At 42.3% G+C, this 22,279-nt stretch overlaps 2 protein-coding genes across 6 annotated transcripts in view; one reads left to right on the top strand and one right to left on the bottom strand.

Annotated features, from left to right (window-relative positions):
• LOC109472438 (baculoviral IAP repeat-containing protein 7-like) overlaps positions 1–8,725 on the bottom strand; it is a 30,457-nt gene extending 21,732 nt beyond the window's left edge. The window contains exons 1-2 of one of the 4 annotated variants that reach the window (XM_019772220.1): positions 8,108–8,725; positions 3,219–3,264 (exon numbers count right to left, since the gene is read on the bottom strand). The gene's annotated coding sequence lies outside the window, so the exon portion shown is untranslated. Of the gene's footprint in view, positions 1–3,218; positions 3,265–5,722; positions 6,278–8,107 lie in introns of those variants that run through there. The other 3 variants (XM_019772219.1, XM_019772218.1, XM_019772221.1) reach the window with 3 other exon arrangements.
• Positions 8,726–11,318: 2,593 nt separating this feature from the next.
• On the top strand, positions 11,319–21,945 carry LOC109472440 (APOBEC1 complementation factor-like). Of its 2 annotated transcripts, none has more exons than XM_019772223.1 (2): positions 11,319–11,417; positions 17,590–21,945. In XM_019772223.1, exon 2 carries the CDS (start codon positions 17,613–17,615, stop codon positions 19,050–19,052), a length of 1,440 nt encoding a protein of 479 aa, XP_019627782.1. In that variant the 5' UTR covers positions 11,319–11,417; positions 17,590–17,612; the 3' UTR covers positions 19,053–21,945. The 2 variants fall into 2 exon arrangements, with proteins under 2 accessions (XP_019627782.1, XP_019627781.1); XM_019772222.1 differs by lacking the exon at positions 11,319–11,417 and adding an exon at positions 13,857–14,171.
• The last annotated feature ends 334 nt before the right edge of the window (positions 21,946–22,279 follow it).

The following is a 22,279-nucleotide window of genomic DNA, read 5'->3' as shown; positions in this document are numbered from 1 at the left end:
GCGCCAATTACGCTCTACGTTGAATTAGAGGGTCCGTCTACGCTCTACGTAGAATTAAAACGGCCGATTACGCTCTACGGAAAAGGGCTTGGGGGCCCCCTTGCAAGAATGTGCACCTCTGCATTACAATTAGGCTAATCCACAAAAGAGAGGAACATGTAACAAATACAAGTCCTGAAATGCAGGGAATGGAACCTGCCCAGAAGAGTCAGTTCGTACCACTTGAAATGTCACTTACAGTACCCAAATAAAAAAGGGACAATTCCACCCCTTTGTCTAAGTAGACTGGGCTGCCATACCAGACCACCTGATGTGGTCACACAGGTCACATGATACAGACTATCCTTTTTGTCTGTGTGTTCAAGGGAAAGACCAATTTTCTATCAAGGGCTGTGTACCCATACAGGTACAAATGTATACAAGTTTAGAAACACTGATAATAGACACTGAAGAACACAGATAATAATGGAGAACACTTACTCGATATATGAATAATGCACCCATCAATTTTTGCCAAGTTTTTGGTGTCTGGCTTCCTGCAGCTTGTTTTCTTGCAAGTTAGTCTGCTTTCATTTGTGGAGTCCGTTTCTGACTAGTAGTTTCTGACCCGCAGCTTGCAAAGCAGTATGAGAAAGAGAATCTCTGAATGCCTTTGGAGAAGTGTCCAATTTTCAAACTCTTGTCTTTCATTCACCGTATTGTTGGCTTATTTATAAGCCCTTACATCCAGTTGGCCTGGTAAAGCAACAGACTGAGGTAGGAGTTTCATGTCACATTATTGTTGGCATAGTATGTTGTTTTCATCATAGAGGTCATTTCATTATGTGTGTGAACTGATGCTTTACCTGGAGTTGATTTCATATTAGTTACTCTATTATATTGGGGTTGTCCTTCAAGATTGTAATGTGTAATGTTAAATGTCATCTGTAACAGTTGTTCATCTCATCAGCATGGAACTAGAGAACTTGGTCCCCTCTTCCCATGTGTTGTGTAAGTAGGTGCCTTCCACATGAACAATCTACATGTATCTCCTACAGTGCAGCAAAATGTACTCTCTGGCAACCCAACTCCCCAAGTGTGTCATCTCTCTCTTTTTCAGGCGTACTTACTTTAGTATACTGATTAATGTAAAGCAAGTAGCCTTTATACAAGGTGCATTGTGAAAGTCAAGCGAATTAAACAGTCAAGGCCTGTGTAAACTAGCCCTGTTCTCCTGAAGCTCCCTGTTTCCCAAATTATATGGTGCATTAGGTACTGACCTTACTAAACAAACAATAGGCCACAGGAGGGCATTCTAACAGCTCCTTCACTACAGTCCTTCAGCTTCCATGTGGGAGAGCTTGGTAATGGAAATAGCTATAGCATAGGTAATAGATATTGGTTCCATGCACTCCCAACCTAACCAATGCCTCCTGATGACTCAGAAGCACATTCCAGTACATGTACCCTGTTGTATCTAGGTCACCCCTCAGGTTGCTACTGATCCCTCTCAACCCAGTGTCTACATTTGTCACTATTAAATTACTGAATAGATCACTAATATGCCAATTTGCAATGTCATCTTCATTGAGTTTCCACAAGAAATTCTAGTTTAACGAAGAATAGGTTAACATGTTTGTATAGAACTACCAATTCTACTGCAAAAGAACAAATATATCACATGAAGCTATTTAATGAGCTTCCTTGTGGGGAGGGCAAGGGGCAAGCTACATGTGGCATGCACGACTAATCAATTTGTTCCCATGATAAACCCCTGAGATCGAGAGAAGAGGGCCCTTCTTACATGTGTGCTGGCTCTTCTCCCAGCAATTGTGATTAATGACCAGGACTTACTGGGGACTCATGGTGGACTTAGTCTCTTAATTTGTGTGACGGACTTACTGTGGACCATGTTCCAACAAATTTCACGGCAACAGCCCTCAGACATGGCAAAATGTGTTGGACTTACTCCGGGAGTAGTTCCACCACTGGCAAAACTAAGTCCACTTACAGTCCACACTACTTCACCATTAGAACACAGGTTCGCTTGGGCGTGAGCACTGTCAATGTGTGACAAATCAAACAACGATTTCATTTCGTCCCTTGTGGAAGCGGGTTCCCCCCCTTTTCTGTTAGGCTGGGGTGGGGGCGTTGAGGGGACATTTTCCTTGCTGAGAGAAATATTAGAAATGACGTTACCCATATTTTCCCTGTTTGCCAGCGGATGCAGGGCACTCATTGAAAGGGTGCAGGAGGCCAATTACCACCCCCTTGGGGATAAGCACTGGTTCTGGGTTTTCGTTCACTAGCAACGTGTGCGCCTTTCCGTTTCTCACTTCGTCTGCTACTAACTCACCCTTCAATCCAAATCGATTTAAAGATGTGACAGGCTCTATAATGCCAACTCTAGCTACCTCACCCTTTCTAGTGAGGACCTTTCCTTGCGCTAGAACCGAGGTTCGGCCGTCCACGACTACGGGGCGATTGGTGACTATTCTCCGAATAAAATGGCCACCCTGTCTCATCAGGGGTACAGTCACTTCGGTGGACGCCTGCCTAATGGTCAATGTTTTCGCCTGAAAACTCATATCACAGTTATAGTGTGCCAAGAAATCGGTTCCGGCAATACAGGAAGTGCTGGAGTTCTCCCCGCAAAAGTACCTAAGTAACGGGTTCCTCCCTCAGTACTCGGTGTTCAGTACTGAAGGTGCCTTCCGAACTGAACTTCCAGTTCGGAAGTTCTGTCAGAACTGGGCGTCCAGATCTGAGGCGACTTCAGAACTGGAAAACTCTTAATCAGTTCTGGAAACCGAGAACTGAACGTTCCTTCCGTACTGGAAAACGCGGAGCGGCTTTGGCCTGAGTATAGCCCTGGCGCTGCCGGGCGTTTACAAGAAGTATGAAAAGGACTGTTTTGAACTGTTCACGGCAAAATATGAGCATTTTGCAGTTGATTCTGAATTTTTATTTTTATTTGCAAATCAGAAAAAAATGAAGCGGCGAATCCGTTAACCAAGAAATTAAATTGGTGTGGCCTAAATCTACAAGAAAAGTCGATGACTCAGACGTCACACAATCATATTGGTGTCGTGTCTCATGGCAGATGTGATCACTTTTGGCTCAGCTTTTCTTCCATGTGATAAAATAATCACTAGTACTTTATACGTTTTCTGAATGCACCATGTGACCTTTAGAACAAAGAATAAATACAAAACTTGCCTAATAAAGTGAAGAATCACCTGCTCTGTTGATCCGATGCAGAGAAGAGAGGAAGTTTGGACGAACCTGCAGGAAACGGTGGAAAATTTACTGACTAAAATGTCACACCACGGAAAGTCCCGGCCAAGGGGAATCCCCTTCAGCTTGGAAACGAGCAGCTGGGGTGGGTAGGAAATACGGCAGGCTTGGGGCGTAATGAAGGCAGCCTCGGGAGGGAAATAGCTGACTACCGATTGACCACTCTTGGGACCACCGAAAGACAACTATGAGGTCAGCTGATCGCATTTGTGTTCAGCTCTTTCCCACCGATTGCTTCCTCAAAGCTTCCTTAATACTGCCCGGTGGGAATCCTGGGAACGAGACCTTTCCAGCGAGCCCCAGGGTTGCAAGTTTAAACATCTGGAAAATTTTCGCCATTGGGAGCCATAGTTAAGGCCCAACGTTTCTAACCGCGATAACTACAGTAGGAGACCTGATATTCGAAAACGGACTTAGGTTCTGAACTCCTTGGAACGAGACCTTTCCAGCGATCCTCATGGTTTTAGGTTTAAAAATCTGGAAAATTGTCGTCAATGGGAGCCATAGTTAAGGCCCAACACTTCTAACCGCGATAACTCCGGGCGGCACACGCTACACATGTTCTCATGCTTAATCTCCCAACGCATTCACGTGCCGTGTCGTCACTCGAGTTATTTTTTGATACAATGATTTGTGGGTAATTATTCAGGCTTGTCACATTTTAGCTCAGCTCATTTTTTACTCAAGAGGGTTGAATCATTCTTGTAAGCTAAAGTTTTTCTAAAAAACACTGCTTAAACAGAAATGGACGTTTTAAACTGGATTTACCGCTTCACCAGTCTAATTTACTGCAATAATTTCAATTGTTCGCAATGTTTAAGTAAGATATCAAACGATGATATTGTTGTTGTATATATTTGAATTGTTGCTGGTATGGCTTTAATTTCGAAGTTTTTAGATATTTTTATGTTTTTGACTTGTGATATGCTGACATACTTTGGAATCGAATCGGCTTTGGATGCGACTAACGACTTAATGTGTCTTCGGACAACCTTGCATGAATGTCTGAGGTGTGAATGGGAATCTTTTTGAAACTGACACGAGATATCATGAAAGCGACATAATTTTGCGTAGATTGATTCAATTCAGCGGAAACGAGACAAGAAGTAGTTTTAGAAAACTGGAAGACATTTTTAGGTTGACTTTGTTATAAGTATTTGAGAAGAGTTTGAGGAAAAGCCCAGTTTTTTTAAAATAAAGATGGCTTGAAGATCTTAGAAAATAGAAGTAATGTCAGAGCAGAGTATGTTTAATATTGTTCTTGTTTTTTGACATATAGCAATGGGCGTGACAGTTTTTGTTATACAAACTGGCCTTCTTGTTTCAGTTCCAGTTTACATTGCTCTGTTTTGACGTTTTTTACCATTGAGCATTTAACAGAGAATCTAAGTAAAGAGATGTAATGGACGTAAAATGACAAGTTGCGTTTCTATGATGCTTTACTGTTTGATAGATGCACTGTATGAATGTTGAAAACGCATTGAAAAATAAAAAAAAGTTGTTCAGCATCCTCTCAACCCCACGTGAGATAGAAATAGATTATCTGCTAGGGTCCTGATGATTTCACAAGGCTCCACAAACTACAAAACCACCCGGGGCAAATCTACCAATGAAAATAGCGACATAAACAACTACCGATAGGTGCACAAGCTCACGAGAACAATCAACGAAAGAACAAATGGCACTCCACCGAGGGAGCAGAATCCTGGTCACGGCACCAATTTGTAACAATAGCCTTTTTGCTCTATGTTAGCTTACCTAAACATTCAAGCAAGCACGATTCGGATACTGGATTCTGCTTTCGGAGGAGTGTATTTATTCACAGTGTAACACAATCATAAATAACCACAGCATTGTAACGACAAGATATCCAACCTTTCTTCTACAGTTCCTGACAACAATCGGACATTGCGTTGCAGTGTTCGAAATACCTGTCTGCAGTCTGCAATCTGCAGATAGATTTTCAAGATTGCAGAAGAAAAATTTATACAATCTACAATTTTGCAGAAGGAAAAATAGGTTCCATATTCAATAGTTTCAATTTAGCAAACTAGAACTCTCAGGCCCCAAGAACAGACAACACAAGCTCCAACAACAGGCGCTTCTTCACTAATTTGCATCATAATTGTCTTGACTTGTCTATCTTTTGTTTCCTTTAGGATGTCCAAAAAGTTGTCTTCACTAATTTGCATATCAATCAATAGTTCATGTTTATGAACCTGAAATTCTCCTACAGTAATGCAACAAATTTACAAAGCTAACAGTTATATATGATGTAACAAAGACATTATCGGTTAGAGTATGTTGTTCCAGTAGTATTTGCAGAAAATATTTCCAAATTGCAGAACAAAATTTTGACTCTTCTGCAATATTGCAGAGCACAGAAAAAAAGTATTTCGACCACTGCGTTGTGTACTTTTTTATAGACAAATGACTAAGGACTTACTTGTTCAGTTGGAACGGACACAGGACACTCAGAAGTCACTCCGCCTAGACTCTCTTGTAATCACTGACGACACACGACTGTGTCCTGCCTTTAAAGCTATCCTAATTATGCGCATAACCGACTCTGACCTTGATTGGTAGACAATACGGCAGCCCACATATAGGTGTTAACTGGGTTTGTCTAGCCACTTCTTTGTGGTGCATATTAATACTGGCAGACGGGCAAGATGTTTACAGAAGTACAAAGCTGTTGATATACATAATGCATTTTGGCACATAATATATTTTGACACATTATTAGGCTGGCCACCAAGCGTTACAGATACTTCACCTGGTGTATAAGAACGTTGCCCAGTTTTAAAATACCCGTACTTATGCGTTCTTGCACCTAAAAGATTAAGCTAAAAACTGTAGATCTTTTTGGAGAAAACAAGCAAAATATCCGTTTTATAACATCCGTTACCGGTAACGTATGTTAGACCTCTAACCTGAAGGACATAAAAAGGTGCCAAAATTCCTGTTCTTGTACACCATAAACATAATCCAAAAAACAGTTACTCAAGCAACTGGATATGATTTTGAAAACGTCAGACGTTTCAGCTAGTATCCACTAGCTTTCGTCAGTGACTGAGAGACCAGAGGGGAAAGCAGGTTTATATACACAACCTGTTGATTGATATGCATTCCAGCAAATAAAGTGAAGACAAATTTTTGGAAGTCGGAAAAGGAACAAAAGCCAGACAAGGCTTTTGATTCCCACCACCCTTTGGAACACAAACTAGCAGTGATCAAAACTCTCTTCCATCGTGCAGACAACATTGTCACTTCAGACCAAGCCAAAACGGACGAACAAAGACACCTCCGAGGTGCCCTGGCTAAATGTGGCTACCAAAACTGGACTTTCAACAAAGCGCTCAAACCTTCAGATCAGTCTAAGAAAACCCAGAAGTGCAAACCATTGACCAACAAAAACAAGGCCAACATCACTATTCCGTATGTCCAAGGAGTATCTGAGAAACTCCGACGGATCTTCCAAAACTTCAACATAGCCACTAACTTCAAACCTCACTCAACCCTCAGACAAAGACTGGTACACCCTAAGGACCGACCTCACAAGGGTACCAAGGCGAATGTTATCTACAGACTCAAATGTGAGGAGCCCAATTGTAACAACACCTACATCGGAGAGACAAGTCGACCGCTTAAAGTAAGGTACAAAGAACATTGCCGACCTAGTGCCAACGGCTACTCCTCAGCTATTTTCCACCACCTACAACACAACCAGGGTCACTCTTTCAAACTCGAGTCCACGGATGTCTTAGACCGCGAAACACGCTGGTGGGAACGGGGTGTTAAAGAGGCAATATATGAAAGAATGTACAACCCCACCCTCAACAGGGAAGGGGGGCTACGGGTCGATCTTTCCGGCACTTGGGATTTGGCACTCCCAGCCCCGAGGACAGACAACACTTAAGCTCCTGTCCTGTATAACAGGAGCTTTCAGGCTAATTTGCATCATCTTGTCTTGACTTGTCTGACTTTTGTTCCTTTTCCGACTTCCAAAAATTTGTCTTCACTTTATTTGCATATCAATCAACAGGTTGTGTATATAAACCTGCTTTCCCCTCTGGTCTCTCAGTCACTGACGAAAGCTAGTGGATACTAGCTGAAACGTCTGACGTTTTCAAAATCATATCCAGTTGCTTGAGTAACTGTTTTTTGGCATATCGTATTACCTGGATGTCTAACCTTCATCGACGCATAAACATAATCGTTGGAACTAATGTAGAAAAAATATGTATCCAAGTAAAAACAAACCTCAGTCTCGGCAACAGACTTCAATATATTCTGCCCTTCTTGGAGATTTTCAGAGATTACTACGTAATTCAGCCGGTTTTACTATGAGTTTTATTTGGCTGCAATGTTGTTTTTAGTGTACCTTTTGTGAATTTCTGAATAAACCATTTTTATTTTGCTTTCGAAGTTATTTTTCCTACGGAGTTATTCTGCAAGGCCACGAGCGGCTTTCACATTCCGGAAACATGATTTCGGAATAATTTCCGGTCTGCAATTTTCTCACACATCTTATGAAAATCCATACATTTTTGGTAACTTCCTATGATAAATAAGCTGTCATTTTTTGGAAATCATAAATTGACATGATTTCCTAAAAATAAGGTGGGTGTGCCTGAAAAATCTGTCCGTCGATTTTTCGACCCTAAAAATCGCTATTTTGCCCATTTTGATGAGAACGAGTGTATTGTTCTTAACGTTGTGTCAAAAACACGGTAGATTTAATTTGTCAAAACGTAACGTAGCCAAATTTTTGCCTCAAGCAGTTCACTGAGTACGAAAAATTGTCACGTGTGTAAAATTGTCTACTTACGTGTCGCCGTCTTGGTCTTGGCAGAAGGCTTCTCTTGCCAAGTTCTCCCTTAGTTCCTCGCTGGGATCCTCGTCTGGTTCGATACAGTCATCTTCTGTCTCGTCCTGGCAGGATTTGCAGGTTTCTTCTGGGAATTCCTCCCTCTGTGTCGGCTGCAAGCGTTCCACCAGTTCCTCTGCTCTTCCTACCGGGGCGGGCTGTGAACTTTGGTCTTCCGACGAGTGGAGCGAGCACTTCTGAAAGTCCTGTGAGAGACAAGTATCACCCACAGAATCATTAGCTGAATCAAATCTGTCCGAATCCACGGTCGCGTTCTACAGCTTCCTGGCCTCTGGTCTGATTTCGTCCAGTGGGCCTGGCGCACTGTCCCAATCCAGCGTAACCATGTTGAACTAAAATTTCAAAACGAAAATAGCTGACGGTCGGTCAACAACTGCTGCTGATTTTCTCGTACAATCGTCCCAGACTCGGCTCGAATGTAACACATTCGCCGTCAGAACGACTCTAGGTTGTATAAAGAGGCGGCGAATACAAGTTTAGATGAGACTACGAACTCCTCTTGTGACAAAACTAACGCGCACAACTGCCACGCAGTGAATTTATGTGACCAGACTGGGAAATTTTGGTGGGGGATTCCCCTTCATAAGTCTCACCAATAAAATGGGGGGATTTACATCACATGACTTTTCTAACCATGCAATGATGGGGTAGCATTTCTGCATACATAATAGGGGGAATCCTACGTGACTCATTTCTGTCCCCACCTGCTGACGCATTTGTCTTGTGGAAAACAATTCGAGCAGGGTGAGACACCTGGAATGTCACGCGTGCTGCATGCAAGTCATTCCATGATTCCATGGCAGTCGCAATCAGAATTCAGAGAACTGGGACCTCCACTGTTACGACACAAGAAGTATCACGCAGGTGTCTTGTCTAGTACGTGAATAATCACCTTCGTAAAAACAAAAAATAACTATATTTTGTCATTAACGTTACAATAAACTATTAGCCTTCATTAATCCATGCATCATATGAGAAAGTGGACTATCTGTCTTCCATTCCTTTCCATTTTGGTTAGCTGGGAAGGAATTTAAAAACCTCAAAAAGGGATTTCGTGAGTTTTAGTATTTCGTGCCTTGGGCGATAACTATCTACTAACGTTACGTGTCGTAGGAGAGCATTGCGATCAGAAAACTTGGGCTATTAGAAAATACTAGTACAATGTACTAGAAAAAGCGCCCCCTTCCCCAAAAAAATTCGACTACACGTTATGACCAGGCGCGCGGCTGCTTATCAACGGTTCTTCAGTTTTAAAACACATGAGCCTTCACCACGTTTGAATCGCACAAACTAGACTAACTGAGTACATCGTTCAAGTGGGTAACAGCCTAGCCTTTTATAATAGCCCCTGGTCTGGCTAGTCCGGGGCAGTCCTGGCTGTATATTTGAAATCAAATCAAATCAAACCGCTCGGGTTCTCCTGAAGGTTCAGGTTCCGCTTGACCTGCACGTAGACAAAAGTACTCCTTTTATTATGCTGATATCGAATATGATAAACCTTCCACATGACTGTTCATTAGTCAGGGAGTTGTGTTAATGTAATGATAATAGAGTTTGCATGCACAAATCTGTTATGATAAATGTAATGCCGTGAGTCAACAATAACCACATACTTCGAGACGAAAAAAAGGGTTTCTAACCTCTCGGGTACCGGTCATGGTCCGAAGATGTGCACTCTTTGATCATGTCAAGAATTAAGATGAAAGATGCTGCTTCAGATCGTGGACTTGAACAAGACAATCTACGTCGTGGAGCTGTGGCATGGCGAGTTTATACAAGTTATAGTAAGAGGATTCCCCATCATCGGTGGAAGCTGCCTGCCAGCGGGAAAGAGTCATAATGTGCCGCATTGCTTAAGCTACAGAAAACTGTACCATGATAAAGGGAAAGTTTTAGTTTATGTGATATGATATAATATGATGATGAATTTTACCACTTTTATCACACATGTCTCAACTTGTAACAAGGTCAACTGTCAAGTACGTGTACAAACCTCAGAGTGTCTTGCATGCTCGTCATTGCCGCAGACGATCGTCACAGGTGTCTGATATAAGGATCTGTAAGGAAATAAAAAAAAAACACACATCAACAACTAATTATAGCGCCTGCTTCCTGTAACCCACATTTATTACACTGCTAAGAAACTCCCCAACACCTACTACATCTACTTCGTCCTTTTCAAAACCAGACCCTCTGAAACGCTATCTCCTGAATTCTTAGAGGCAATTTTTGCATGTAGTCAAAGCTTGTTTTATTCGTCGGTACAGTCCTAAAATTGCCTGCCTGCTCCCGTGACATGGCCTCACCCCCGGCCGTGGCCTCACCGAATTTTGGGGGTGGGGGAAACCCGTTTCGCCCTCGAAATCGTCTGTAAGTCAAATATCATCAGAAAGATTAAGATTTGCTCTTTCTCACCCGACAAATTTCCTGTAAGGGGTGCGAAATCTGCATCAAGGTGAAGATACACAGGGAAATTGCACTAAAATTGCCTAATCTTTGATAGGTCATGATATCACAACGGGAAAGGTACATTCTCGGCTTAAAAATTCATTAGGAGCAAATAAAGAAGTCTAAATATCATAAATAAGTTACAATAAGGAAGGTATTTGATTGTAGAATCCAGCGGTAGTAAGCTTTCTTGTGAGGCGAGTCGACGCCCGGAGCCGTGGAACGGACTACTTTCTCTCGCGGAAGGAAAAGAGAAACGCATAGAACTCTCGACGTGGCCCCCTACAGACAGAGCTTGTGTGGGAAAGTTTAATCTCCAAGCAGATGTTTCGGTGGCTGCAAAAGACAGTATCAGATTGGCCAGGCAGTATCAAATTGGCCAGACAGTATCAAACACGCCACCCAACATCGCGAAACATCTGCTTGGAGATTAGGAAAGTTGTCTTTTTCTCGTTTCGTGGCTTGGACTGATCCAATCCTAAGGGAGGTTTGCCTGTAAAACTATTTCTTTTTTTTTCTTCTTCACGTTTCCACCATTTTAAACAATTAAGCATCTAGTGCAGCTATATTTCGTCTGCACTGCATGAACATTTCTAAAAAGACATAGTTGGGTATCTGTCTTTCTTTCAAAGTTTGTTTTGATATGATTATAAAAATCACACACCCCTTTTCTGTACGGTTCCCTGTGCTGCAGGCGACCGAGGCACGCGCGTGGGGTCACGTTCACCACCAGCCTTTTCTTTTTAAATTAAAGTTCACAATCAACGAGATCAGGCGTTTTAAGCGTCGTCACCTTGCAACGGTACGTTTTTAACACGCTTTTTTACCCCAAATTTACACTTAATAGCGTAATTCTAGCAAATCTATACGTCCCCGGTTGCGTTGTTGTTTTCAGCACATGTGTTGCTTATTTAGTTTTAGATACTGACACAGAAGTGTGTGTAGAGAGAAAGAGGGACAAGCGCTGACGAGTGATTTTGAACCGTTCCCGCCCAGTCGTGTGGTGAATTGGGTGCAAACGAGCCGTGAAAATTCCTGTCAGCTTGTGTCAACACGGAGCCTCGATCACGGATATCGAGCTGAGCGATCTCGTATGTAATTCAAGCCTTCTCAGCCACCTTACACCCTGATGGGCTAAAATTGCAAACTGTAGGTAAAAATGATGTATTACGTAGCAACCATCGATTGCCCCCTGGGGATAAATCTAACGGCGCGTACTCTCGATGTACCGGGAGAGGGCTAGGTACATCTGGTTGTTTGCTCCTTCAGGAAGTCCTACTCTCATTCCGGCCAGTGTGACGATGTCCGTGTCTCTGTCTTCCTTTGCTGTGTTGTTGGTCTCGTGAATGTTGTCTGCTTCCATCAGCATGTGATGCCTTTCGTTCTCATAGCGGGGGCAGTGGTACAGGTAGTGGTTGGTGGTCTCCAGAGCGTCGCAGTTTGGGCAGTATGGTGAGACTTGGAATTTTCCAAGTTACGCTCTGTTTACCATAATGGTTTTGCTGTTATATCTGTTGTGTTGTAGTTTGTTTGTTTGTTTGTTTTAGGATCTCCATCAGTGTGAATTTCACACTACTCTTGACAGTTGTGCGTAGTGAATAATCAGATAAGTACTAGTATTTGGACTATCGCACACCAGGGCATGCCCCTACTCTTTTTTCGAAAGGTGTGGTTTGTTACAACACTATATGGATGATGCTGGTGAGTTACACTGGCCAAAGGGTGGCCAAGGTTTAACTGGCCCTTCTTATTAGGTTTTCAACTTCTCTCTGTTTGTAGACCCCGTTCACCTTCAAAAAGATGGATCCGGATTGACCACGGACCCCGATCGAAATTATTGAAATTCAGTCAATCCGGATCAGTTTTTGCAGTATGAACACTCAAATCCAGATTGATTTTCTCCCATCCCAATCCAAAAGTAATCCACCTCGAGGAGGTAGTTCAAGACACTTGCGGCGGGATCGGATGTAACCGCGAGTGTGAACACAAAATGGATTGCCTTCCGACACCTGGTATGATGCAATGTACCACAAAAGTAACCGATCAGCTCTAATGTGCAGTATCATCATTAGACATGGACCTTGTCAGATGCTGTGAATATATTGCCAATCAAATATGAATAGAAAACATGCAGTTACATATTTTCCCCCAAGTTACTAACTTTACGCTCAAAAGTTGAATGGCGAGTGGGATCACAGTGTTTTTAGTGAATGTTACAACCCGCAAAATATCAGCCTTCACACAATTCAACGGGACCTAAATCTTGACCCGACTCAAATATGTTCACAGAGGAAATCAGTCCTATCTGGCAAAATAGATCCTAAAAGGATTTTGTTGAAACTGTCACAGGTGGCCTAAGCATTGGGTTTTTCTCTGCTGCATAGAAGTTTATCATTACAGTCATGTTACGAGAAGTTTCTAAACGGGAACAAACTATGCGGCTGCAGATGTCTTACTGAGGGACGACTGTACTGTGTGTGCAAGATGTTGGTTAGCTTGAGGAATGAATCCCCTTGAATTTATACTCCTCTAGATCTGGGAGGTGGTTTGAAACTTTTTACTGAGCACAATGCTACTAAAATTGGCTCACTTTGCATATTGATTCTGACAAGAGTTATCCTACGGGTATGAAGTGGCAACAATTTTCCTGCAGCCTTTTTGTATACATGTAGTGCCCATTCAGGCTAGAGCTGTGTACCGGTACGCAGTACCGATACTGTACCGGAAAAATTGATTAGGTACAGGTCCAAAATACCTAATCCCTCAGTACCGGTACTGTACCTAAACAATTTCACACCAATTTTATGCCTATTTGTGACCTCAAATGTTTAAATAGCTGGTTAACAATGGGTGCCTGTGTAAGGACAGTGTGTTCATGAAAACAAAAATATCTTAGTTTTGCCTATATTTTATCTGAGCATTCGCCATAAACAAAGAATAAACCTTAACTATCAAGTTTATTTATGTTTTTTTTGTTATTGAAGGAGTTCAGAAGAGCATATAAATTGGTCGAATTGTTCAGGTACAGGTTCAGGTCCGGACCTGTACCTAAACCTGTGTACCTGTACCTGTACCTGTACCTGTACCTAAAATTTGTTTAGGTACACAGCTCTAATTCAGGCTGTCCATGTTATGAAGGACAATCTTCCCTTCCCCTGTGCAGTGCTGAAAGCGTTTACCATCTTGGCAAAGGTAACATGAGTCTAAGGAAAGACTTTAGTGTTATTATTTTTGAGAATTTTTTCCTGGTTGAATCCTGGGTCCATTTTGGCCAGTTTTTCAGGTAGGGAGGTCAGACATGTGTTTACTTTTGAAATCCAGAAAGAAATGGTGACCTTTGCCATTGGTGGTGCTATAGAATTACATGTTTTGGGAGGGGGTTTTCCAGCACAAGTCGTGTGTTTCTATGCTGCAGGTTCAAAGGTCAGTGGTTGTTTACATTTAAAGGGCTCTAGCGCTTTAACAGGCAGGAGTCGAAGCCGGGCTTTTTCCAAAAACGGCAACTAGACATGTTTAGCTGTCCAGTGGATGGAATTTTTGGGACCTTGCAATTCTGGTAAGTGTACTTTGAAGCCTGTTTTTGTTCCTTGTTTTGTACAGGATCCAATGGACATATGATCCCCTGCTCCCTCCCCTTTGGTACAAAGTTTCCGGTAGTTGTCCAAGAGTAGATTCTATTTTATTCAACTGGAAGAAGTGAAAATTTCATGTATATGCCTCAAGAAAGGCTTCACATGTCTTACCAAGAGTTCCACGATCTCATACCTTCGCCAAATTTGCGGGTGACGAATTATACAATTTTAATCATTGATTTTGTAAATAAGAGCCTCATTTGTATGGATTATATCAGTTGATCATATTCTCCACCCAATGACAGCCTTAACAAATGACAGCCATAACAAAAAGGCTATTATAACACTTCCTCATAAATTATACAAATGAGGTCATGGTTTGAATAAATTATGTTTATTGATGTTCACCCTCACTTAACTTCCAAATGTGACAAGTATGAAATTCAGGGTGCAGCAGTTACAACTATGGAATTATAAGAATTTGCCATTAATTATGCAAATTATGCCCTCATTTACATAATCTATATCCTCAGATGTTTTTCTCGTTCTCAAGTATGTAGCCATGTTATGTGAGAAATCTTACTATTCTTTTTGCCTTTCTTATTTCCATCTCCTTGTTTCCACCAAGCAGGCTGTTTCTATCAAGGGGGTTTATGCATGCAGTCAACAATTCTGTATTTGGAGATAATAGGCCCAGACCTGCCCTTTTTATATTCAAATGACTATTTCACCTCTTTGCACATGGGTGTTAATTGCCAAGGGCATTTTCCAGCTGCCACCATATGATCTGCTTTGAGATTAGATCCTAGCTCATGCATACTGGCTCTCAGGGCCTAGCTTGCCAGGCATCCTGGCCACAGCTGGCATCCAGGCTCCTGCCAGCTGTGCCTAAACTGCACAGAAGGATACCTGTAGACAGTTCACCAATTTTTAATTTTCTGTAAAATAGGTAAAATCTCATCCTAGTTTGTTCATGCCAATATTACCATGGAGGTAGAAAAATTCTACCTCCATGATATTACTAAATGATTAGTTCACTGTTGAGGTATAAATGAGATTTTACCTCCATGATGAGACTGTATGTAAAACAAATTGGTATTCTTTGCAAAAGAAATCGATAAAGTACATCAAGTACACATTCTCTTGACTCTGCTTTGTATAAACATTGAACTCTGTCAATTTTTGCAAAGATGGCAGGCAAACTCATTTTGTCTGATCTCATACCCAGGGTGCTGTGAAGTGCTGGGCACTATAGCAGCAGTTTCCAAGGATTTAATCACCACTGGTATGACTGAGGTTGGAATCATACCCAATCAGAAATGTGGATTTCTTATTGGATCATGTCTTCTGGCTAGAGCCCAAAATATTACAAGTTATAATACATTAGAAATGTGTAAGAAATGCTAATTGATTAGGTAAGTTGAGCACATCAGCAAAACGTACTGCACCGGCACAAAACCCATAAAGTATTGTGCAGAGCACTTTGGCAGAATGTCTGATATAACTTATAAGGTCATATTCACGCATACCGGGCTGTGGAACTGCAACCTATTTTGTAGCAATACCTGGTGATACAAGTATGCATGAGAAAAAATACAGAATCATTTACCGTTTTCATGGTGACCTCTCCACTCCGCTGGGCTAGCCTGGATCTGGATTTTCACTCCGCAGCGCTGATTTTTTTTGCACTAAGGGCAGGCTACCTAAAAATTTGAAACCCCAAGGATTATATATGGTTGCAAGTGTTATCAGGGCTTGAGATACATGTACCAACAGGGCTCGAAATTAAATGTGGTCCAATGGCCACTGACCACTTAAAAATTTAGGCTGGGCGAGGCCTAATTAATAATGGGCTGGGACAACTAAAAAGACACTGGGACATTGGGCCTACGGGCCAATAGAGTCAACTTCAGAATGTCAGTCCTTCTTTTGTTTATCAGGCACACGTCCCAACTTTTGTATCCGGAAAAGTCCCCCCGAATTTCCTGTCTAATTATAGTGCGAGTAGGAGTGAACATAAGCAAAATTAAGTCGACTTCAAGTTGAAGTCATACAATACTTAAGTTCTCAAAAAACAAGTTGGGACAGTTCATCCACACGAGCTTCGAGACATAGTCTGGGTGCCATTCAACTTGTATCGGCAACTCATATTTGGGTTGCCGCTACAAATTGGTCAGCACTCAGGTTAGTAAAGATATCAGAGTCTAAACTTGCAATATTACTTGTATTGACACTAGCAGTTGAAAATTACCAGAGTGGTATCTCATGTTTACAAACTGCAAACTTCTAGGTAGTGCAGTCAGGGATCTCTCAAAGCAATAGAATAGCGTTTGCTGTATTAGATTTTACTATATATAAGCTGAAAACATGTTTTTCCTCAATAAATTGTTATACTACATATACTGAGAGCTGTTGTCTTTACCACACTGAAAACTATATCATATATGATTGTGCACATAGGTTTTTCACATTGCCACATTGCAAGTAGCATTTTTGCTGACACAAATTTTTCATGCACCTAAAAAAGTATTTCAAGCCCTGGTTTTGTAAGATTATGCACAATGGTCACAAGGGTTATGCATAATTATATGTGTATAGTCCCAAGGTATATGTACTACATGTATTATGAAATTGACATGTTTGAATGGGCGACAACTTTTATAGCAATATAAACAAGGGAAAAAATCATCACTTGCATGAAAAACTCAGTGCATCAAAATTCAAATGTTCTGCCATTTTGAAAACCCACGCTGCCAACTGTTGAAGTGGGTCACCAGTATTCATGACAGTGTGGCACACAGCAAAACTAACAGTTGGTGTGTGTACCAAGAGAAGATGCCCCTGTCCTACGTCATGGATTGTCATCATCACCATCATTCCACTTGCATGTTCTGTCCTGCGGAGGAACCCCCCCCCCAGTTCAGCTATCAGTTCTTTTTAATAAAAATCAACCAAATATCCATCATGTACAATAGATAATGAGATCATAAGTAACTTTCTTGAACACTTTTTTTTTCAAATTTTGCCTACAAACTGCGTAAAGAAGTTCCCTCTGCCCAAAATTTGCCACTGTACTTACCATGTGGGCCCTTGGACTCTTGGAGGCTCATGCCTATTAATTTGACAGCCCTGCAAATGTTATCAGCAGTGAGATAATCACCCTCCATTGTCAGCTCAGCAGGGTGATAATGAGTTTCCCACCCCTAGCCCTGGTTCCCACCCACCCTGTAGCCTTTGCATGCATGTGACGCTAGCCGAAGATACCCGATCAAGATCGTGGCCAATGGAAATGAGCCACGAGCGTGGCCGATCGTGCTCGGCAGGGAAAGCCACGATCGTGGCTGATCGTGCCCGAAGGGTTAAGGTAACAAAGGCTAATATAGTCCTCATCTTTCCCTACAGATCTGAATCAACTGTACGTGATCATGTCTGCCACTCCACCAGCCCCTGCAATCAAGACCATCGAAGGAGCACCCAAGGAGGCGGCCCTGCGCACCCTCACCCGGTGCACTGGCTACAGCCTCGTCCAGGAGAACGGCCAACGTATCTATGGCCGGCCCCCGCCTGGCTGGGAGGGACCTGCCCCACAGCACGGCTGCGAAGTCTTCGTCGGCAAGCTTCCCAGAGACTTGTACGAAGATGAGCTGGTACCCGTGTTTGAGAAGATCGGACGGATCTTCGAGCTGCGGCTGATGATGGACTTCAGCGGGTCCAATCGAGGCTACGCCTTCGTGGTGTACACCAACAAGGAGGACGCCAAGAACGCTGTCCGACAGTTGAACAGCTACGAGATTCGTAAAGGCCGCTTCATCGGGGTGATCAAGAGCGTGGACAACTGCCGACTCTTTGTCGGAGGAATCCCCAAGAACAAAACGAAAGACGACATCCTGACGGAGATAGCAAAGATCACCGAGGGGGTGGTGAACGTAATCGTGTACCCGATGGTCACAGACAAAACCAAGAATCGTGGATTTGCGTTTGTCGAATACGAGAGCCACCGGGCTGCAGCCATGGCGCGCAGGAAGCTGATCCCAGGCCGGATCCAGCTGTGGGGGCATCAGATCGCCGTGGATTGGGCCGAGCCGGAACCGGAGGTCGACGAAGAAGTCATGAGAAAGGTCAAGGTGTTATACGTCCGCAACCTGATGTTCACAACAACAGAGGACGCAATCAAACAAGCCTTCGAGGTGGGGGAAGAAGAAACTGTGGCCAGAGTGAAAAAAATCCGTGACTACGCGTTTGTCCACTATAAGACGCGAGAAGACGCCCTGGCAGCCATGACAGCCATGAACGGAAATCTCCTGGAAGGTGCCAAGCTCGAAGTGACTCTCGCTAAGCCGGTGGACAGAAACACGCGGCGGGCTCGGCAGATGAACGATCAGAGCTTCATGATTCCCCCTTTCCTCCCTCCGATGTACCATCAGTTTGATCCGTTAGGGGCCCCGATGATGGGCGGTCTGGGCGGTATGCCCCCTATGGGGGGAAGGGGTCGAGGGGCTGGGTGGATGAGGGGAGGGGGTGGTTGGCAGGGGATGGGCAGGGGGTTCTACAGGGTTCTACACACCCAGGCCCCACCGGGAAGCCCCAGTAAGTCTGCTGTACAGGTGCTTGAGGAGCTGTGCAGGAAAAATCAGTGGGGAAACCCCATGTACACCCTCCATTCCACCTCTGGGCAGAACAGACAGCTTTTCTTCTTTAAAGTGAACATCCCAGGCTACAGCTCAGGTTCTCCTGGCCCTAATACCCCCTTCACACCTAATAAACTAGCCCCCAATCCAGACGACGCTAAACAGTGCGCAGCAGAATACGTCCTGATGCAGCTTGGCAGCCGATACAAACAGCAAGAAATCAGAAAGAAACGTTAAAATGTTTTATGACTGCTTACAAGTTAGTTTCCATTTTCACTCTTTTTTTTTTTAAACAAAGCTACAGTCAAACCAATATTTGTGTTAGTTGACTGTGGATGAGTGCAGATTTCTGGTACTACACTTAAATCAGCAGTACATCCCATAGCAAGGTCAAGATGTTAACAAGATGACAAGCAGCAAATTCATCACCCCTCGGGGCCTTTCTTACACAGCCACTGCACCATACAATAATAAGTCACCCAAAAAGCAGAGACCTATAGTATTTCTACATTCTGACACCAGAAAGCATCAGCTGAAGTTGATCCACTGTAAACTCAAAGTCGAATCACTGATGACCATTTAACGGAGCCTTTTAGCTGCTTGAGTCACTTCCCATTTTAAACTGACAACGTACAGTACTGTACTGTGTATGTCCTTTTAGCAAGATAACAGAGTCACACTGACATGGGACGGCTTTTAGACACACTAGCTAGGGCACTGCCAGACAAGTAGGAATTAGAAAACCAAAGCACATCTGTACACCTGTTAAACTTAAAGTGTAATGGGCTTATGTCTTGACCCACCTTGATTTTGAAGTTGATTTTGTTCTTTGCTTAAATATCATTCAGGTAGTCTTTTCTCAACCATATTCCAGTTACTTGTGATTTCTATAATTGTAATTTAGAAAAGACAATTATGAAGGATGTGGTCTTTTTCACGTTTGATGGCATAACTTGTGCATTTCTGCTTTCTTTTTTATTAATTTTAATTCTCAAGCACCACTCTTAATCAACTTTTGTGCTTATTGAGTGTAAGACTTTTTTCTAGAGCATAGCGTGTTATTGCTGTGTCGACTTGTTTTCAAGCACCTTTTGGTATATCGAAATCAAAACACAAAGAGTCGTAATTACGAATTCTCCTAGAGAAAAATTGCAGATTCTAAATTCCACAAGAAGAAGTTCAAGTTTCAAACAATTTTTTCAACTTATAGTGACTCCACTGTTAGTGAACATGGCTCTAAGAAAACTTTAAAATGTTGTGAGAGATGGAAGCAGAAAATTAACCACATGTATTTGTAGGGCACAAATGTTGTAAACACTCAACTGGGTAACTTGAAGGAAGAAGCCCCACTTTATGCAGAGTAAGCTGTCTGTGGTTCAGGATTAGTCAGGAATGTGATTGTTGTTTGGGATATCCAAACTATGCTGGCAGAACTTCAACTGCTTGAAACCCTAGGCTGACTAAATCTGCGCTCCTATCGGCCGGCCCGGTATTACACCAGCCGCCCCTGGTGTAATACTGGGCCGGCCGCTAGGAGCGCAGATTTAGTCAGGCTACTTGAAACCCCTAATGTGCATCGTACTGAGCATCCGTATGTCAGGGTCGTATTAGCTTTTTTAGGGATGACATCCCACCTATGGGTTTCATATATGCAACAGACAAAATTCTGATGCAACTCTGACAAAACATCTAGAAGAAAATCCAGGTTTCACACAGGTGCAGTACGTTCTGCCAGTGATGGGAAATCCTACTGTGAATGTATTTACAGTTAAAGCAATTCAAGAATGGTTTCAAGCTACTATCACCTATTTATATTCCTGCTGACTTACTCTGTGAATAGCCGGATGGGTTTATGTGAGGGAGACGGTTGAATATGTGTATCCAACTTTCCAGCTTTCTAACAATGACGAGAATCATGCGTAGACATTCAGGGTTGATGAAGAACCATAAGAGAGGAGAGTCAGAGGTATTGAGCTTGTGTTGCATTGTGTAACTGTATACAGCTATGCAAGGTTACCGGTCGCCTTAAAATTGACAAAATCATGTTCGGCAATTTGTGGTTGATGAAGAAAAGTCCTCAGGTTGCATGTTGACAGCATCTTTAGATGCTGGTATGTTCAAGTTCTTTCTGTCGGTCACAGAGAAGAAAACTTTACAGCTTGGCTGTGTGGAACTTGGCTATGAAAGTAAAAATAGTTCTATTTGTAAGTGTTGGGACATGTTACAGACCAGTAGAGTTAGCAGACAGCTTTGTTGATAGCTCTGTTTTGCATATTGTTTTTGAGTTATTGATTAAAAAAATGATCTATCATATTTGTTATTTTGGAATATCGAATGGCAGAGTAAGTCCATGATTTCAGAAAAAAGTGTAAAGTTGATCATAATTGGAAACTGTATAATAAGAGTGACACTCATAAAGCCACTGGCTAATGTTTCTATTCAACATGTGTTCATTATAAAGAGTGTGTCGGATGATATTGTTGCTATGTTAAGTTTCTTGTTACCTGTTCACAGATTCAAGTTCGTGATTCTTTGTATCTAGAAATGTTTTAAAGTTCTGATGTTCTTGGTTGACTGTGTATTGAAGTCTTGAGCTGAAGAAAATCGGGTTCACGTCACAATTGCTGGGGACAGACCAGTTGAAATGTTTAGAGAATATGCAGTTACAACATCAAAGCAGGGTGGAAATTAATAGAAATGTCAAACTGCTTGAAGTTTTAGTGTTTCAGAATAGGGTATGTTGGAGTTAGACAATGTTTTTGAAACAGAAATTATGAAAAATGTACCATTGTCCTAATAATAGGGAAACTACATGGATACCGCCCCAGCAAATGTCACGCCCACTTTGATATGTATAAATTAATTAACCTTCAACCTGCTAAGGTAGCTGTTGGTCACCAAAGTTGTTTTGGTGACCAGGTTAGTCAGCGGGGTGAAGGATAGTTCAACTGTTAGACTTGACAGAAGATAAAGCATGAATCATTTGGAATTATGAAAAATAATAAAAGAGCCCTTAATTCATGAGTAAGATGATTAGCCTATAGAGGAATTTGTTATGCAAAAACAAATACCTCAAGTTAATGAAACTGTTATTAGCACTATAATAAGAGATATTTTGAATTACCTCAATCTTGTCAATAAAATTAAGTTGTTTCTGCGTTGAATTTTTTTTGTCGTTTGACTCACGTTACTGACTGTACTCAGTGATGCTGTAAACTTTCAAAAAAAGAAACTTCGTAGAGCTGTTCTATGATAACAGTAAGCTACCTGGATTCACTCGTGACGCAATCTTTTAAAAGCGCTATGCGGAAGGTCACGGAATTGCAAAGGCACTGCACTAGGCAGTGACAGTATCAAGACAGAATCTACGCTAACCGAACGAACATGAAAATTCAACTTTTACAGTCTCAAACCTGACGTATTCCACTACCATTCACCGCAGTATCCGCCTCGCTGGCGTACAC

The sequence above is a fragment of the Branchiostoma belcheri genome, unplaced genomic scaffold (assembly GCF_001625305.1).
Source record: "Branchiostoma belcheri isolate BF01 breed outbred unplaced genomic scaffold, Haploidv18h27 scaffold275, whole genome shotgun sequence".
In the NCBI taxonomy this organism is placed as follows: Eukaryota; Metazoa; Chordata; class Leptocardii; order Amphioxiformes; family Branchiostomatidae; genus Branchiostoma; species Branchiostoma belcheri.
This window is presented reverse-complemented; position numbering and strand designations above follow the sequence as displayed.

Coding starts and splice junctions, on each gene's coding strand:
- LOC109472440 (XM_019772222.1), top strand. CDS start 14,144: ATGGAATTTTTGGGACCTTGCAATTCTG. Junction 14,172..17,589: donor TTTGGGACCTTGCAATTCTG/GTAAGTGTACTT, acceptor CTTTCCCTACAG/ATCTGAATCAACTGTACGTG.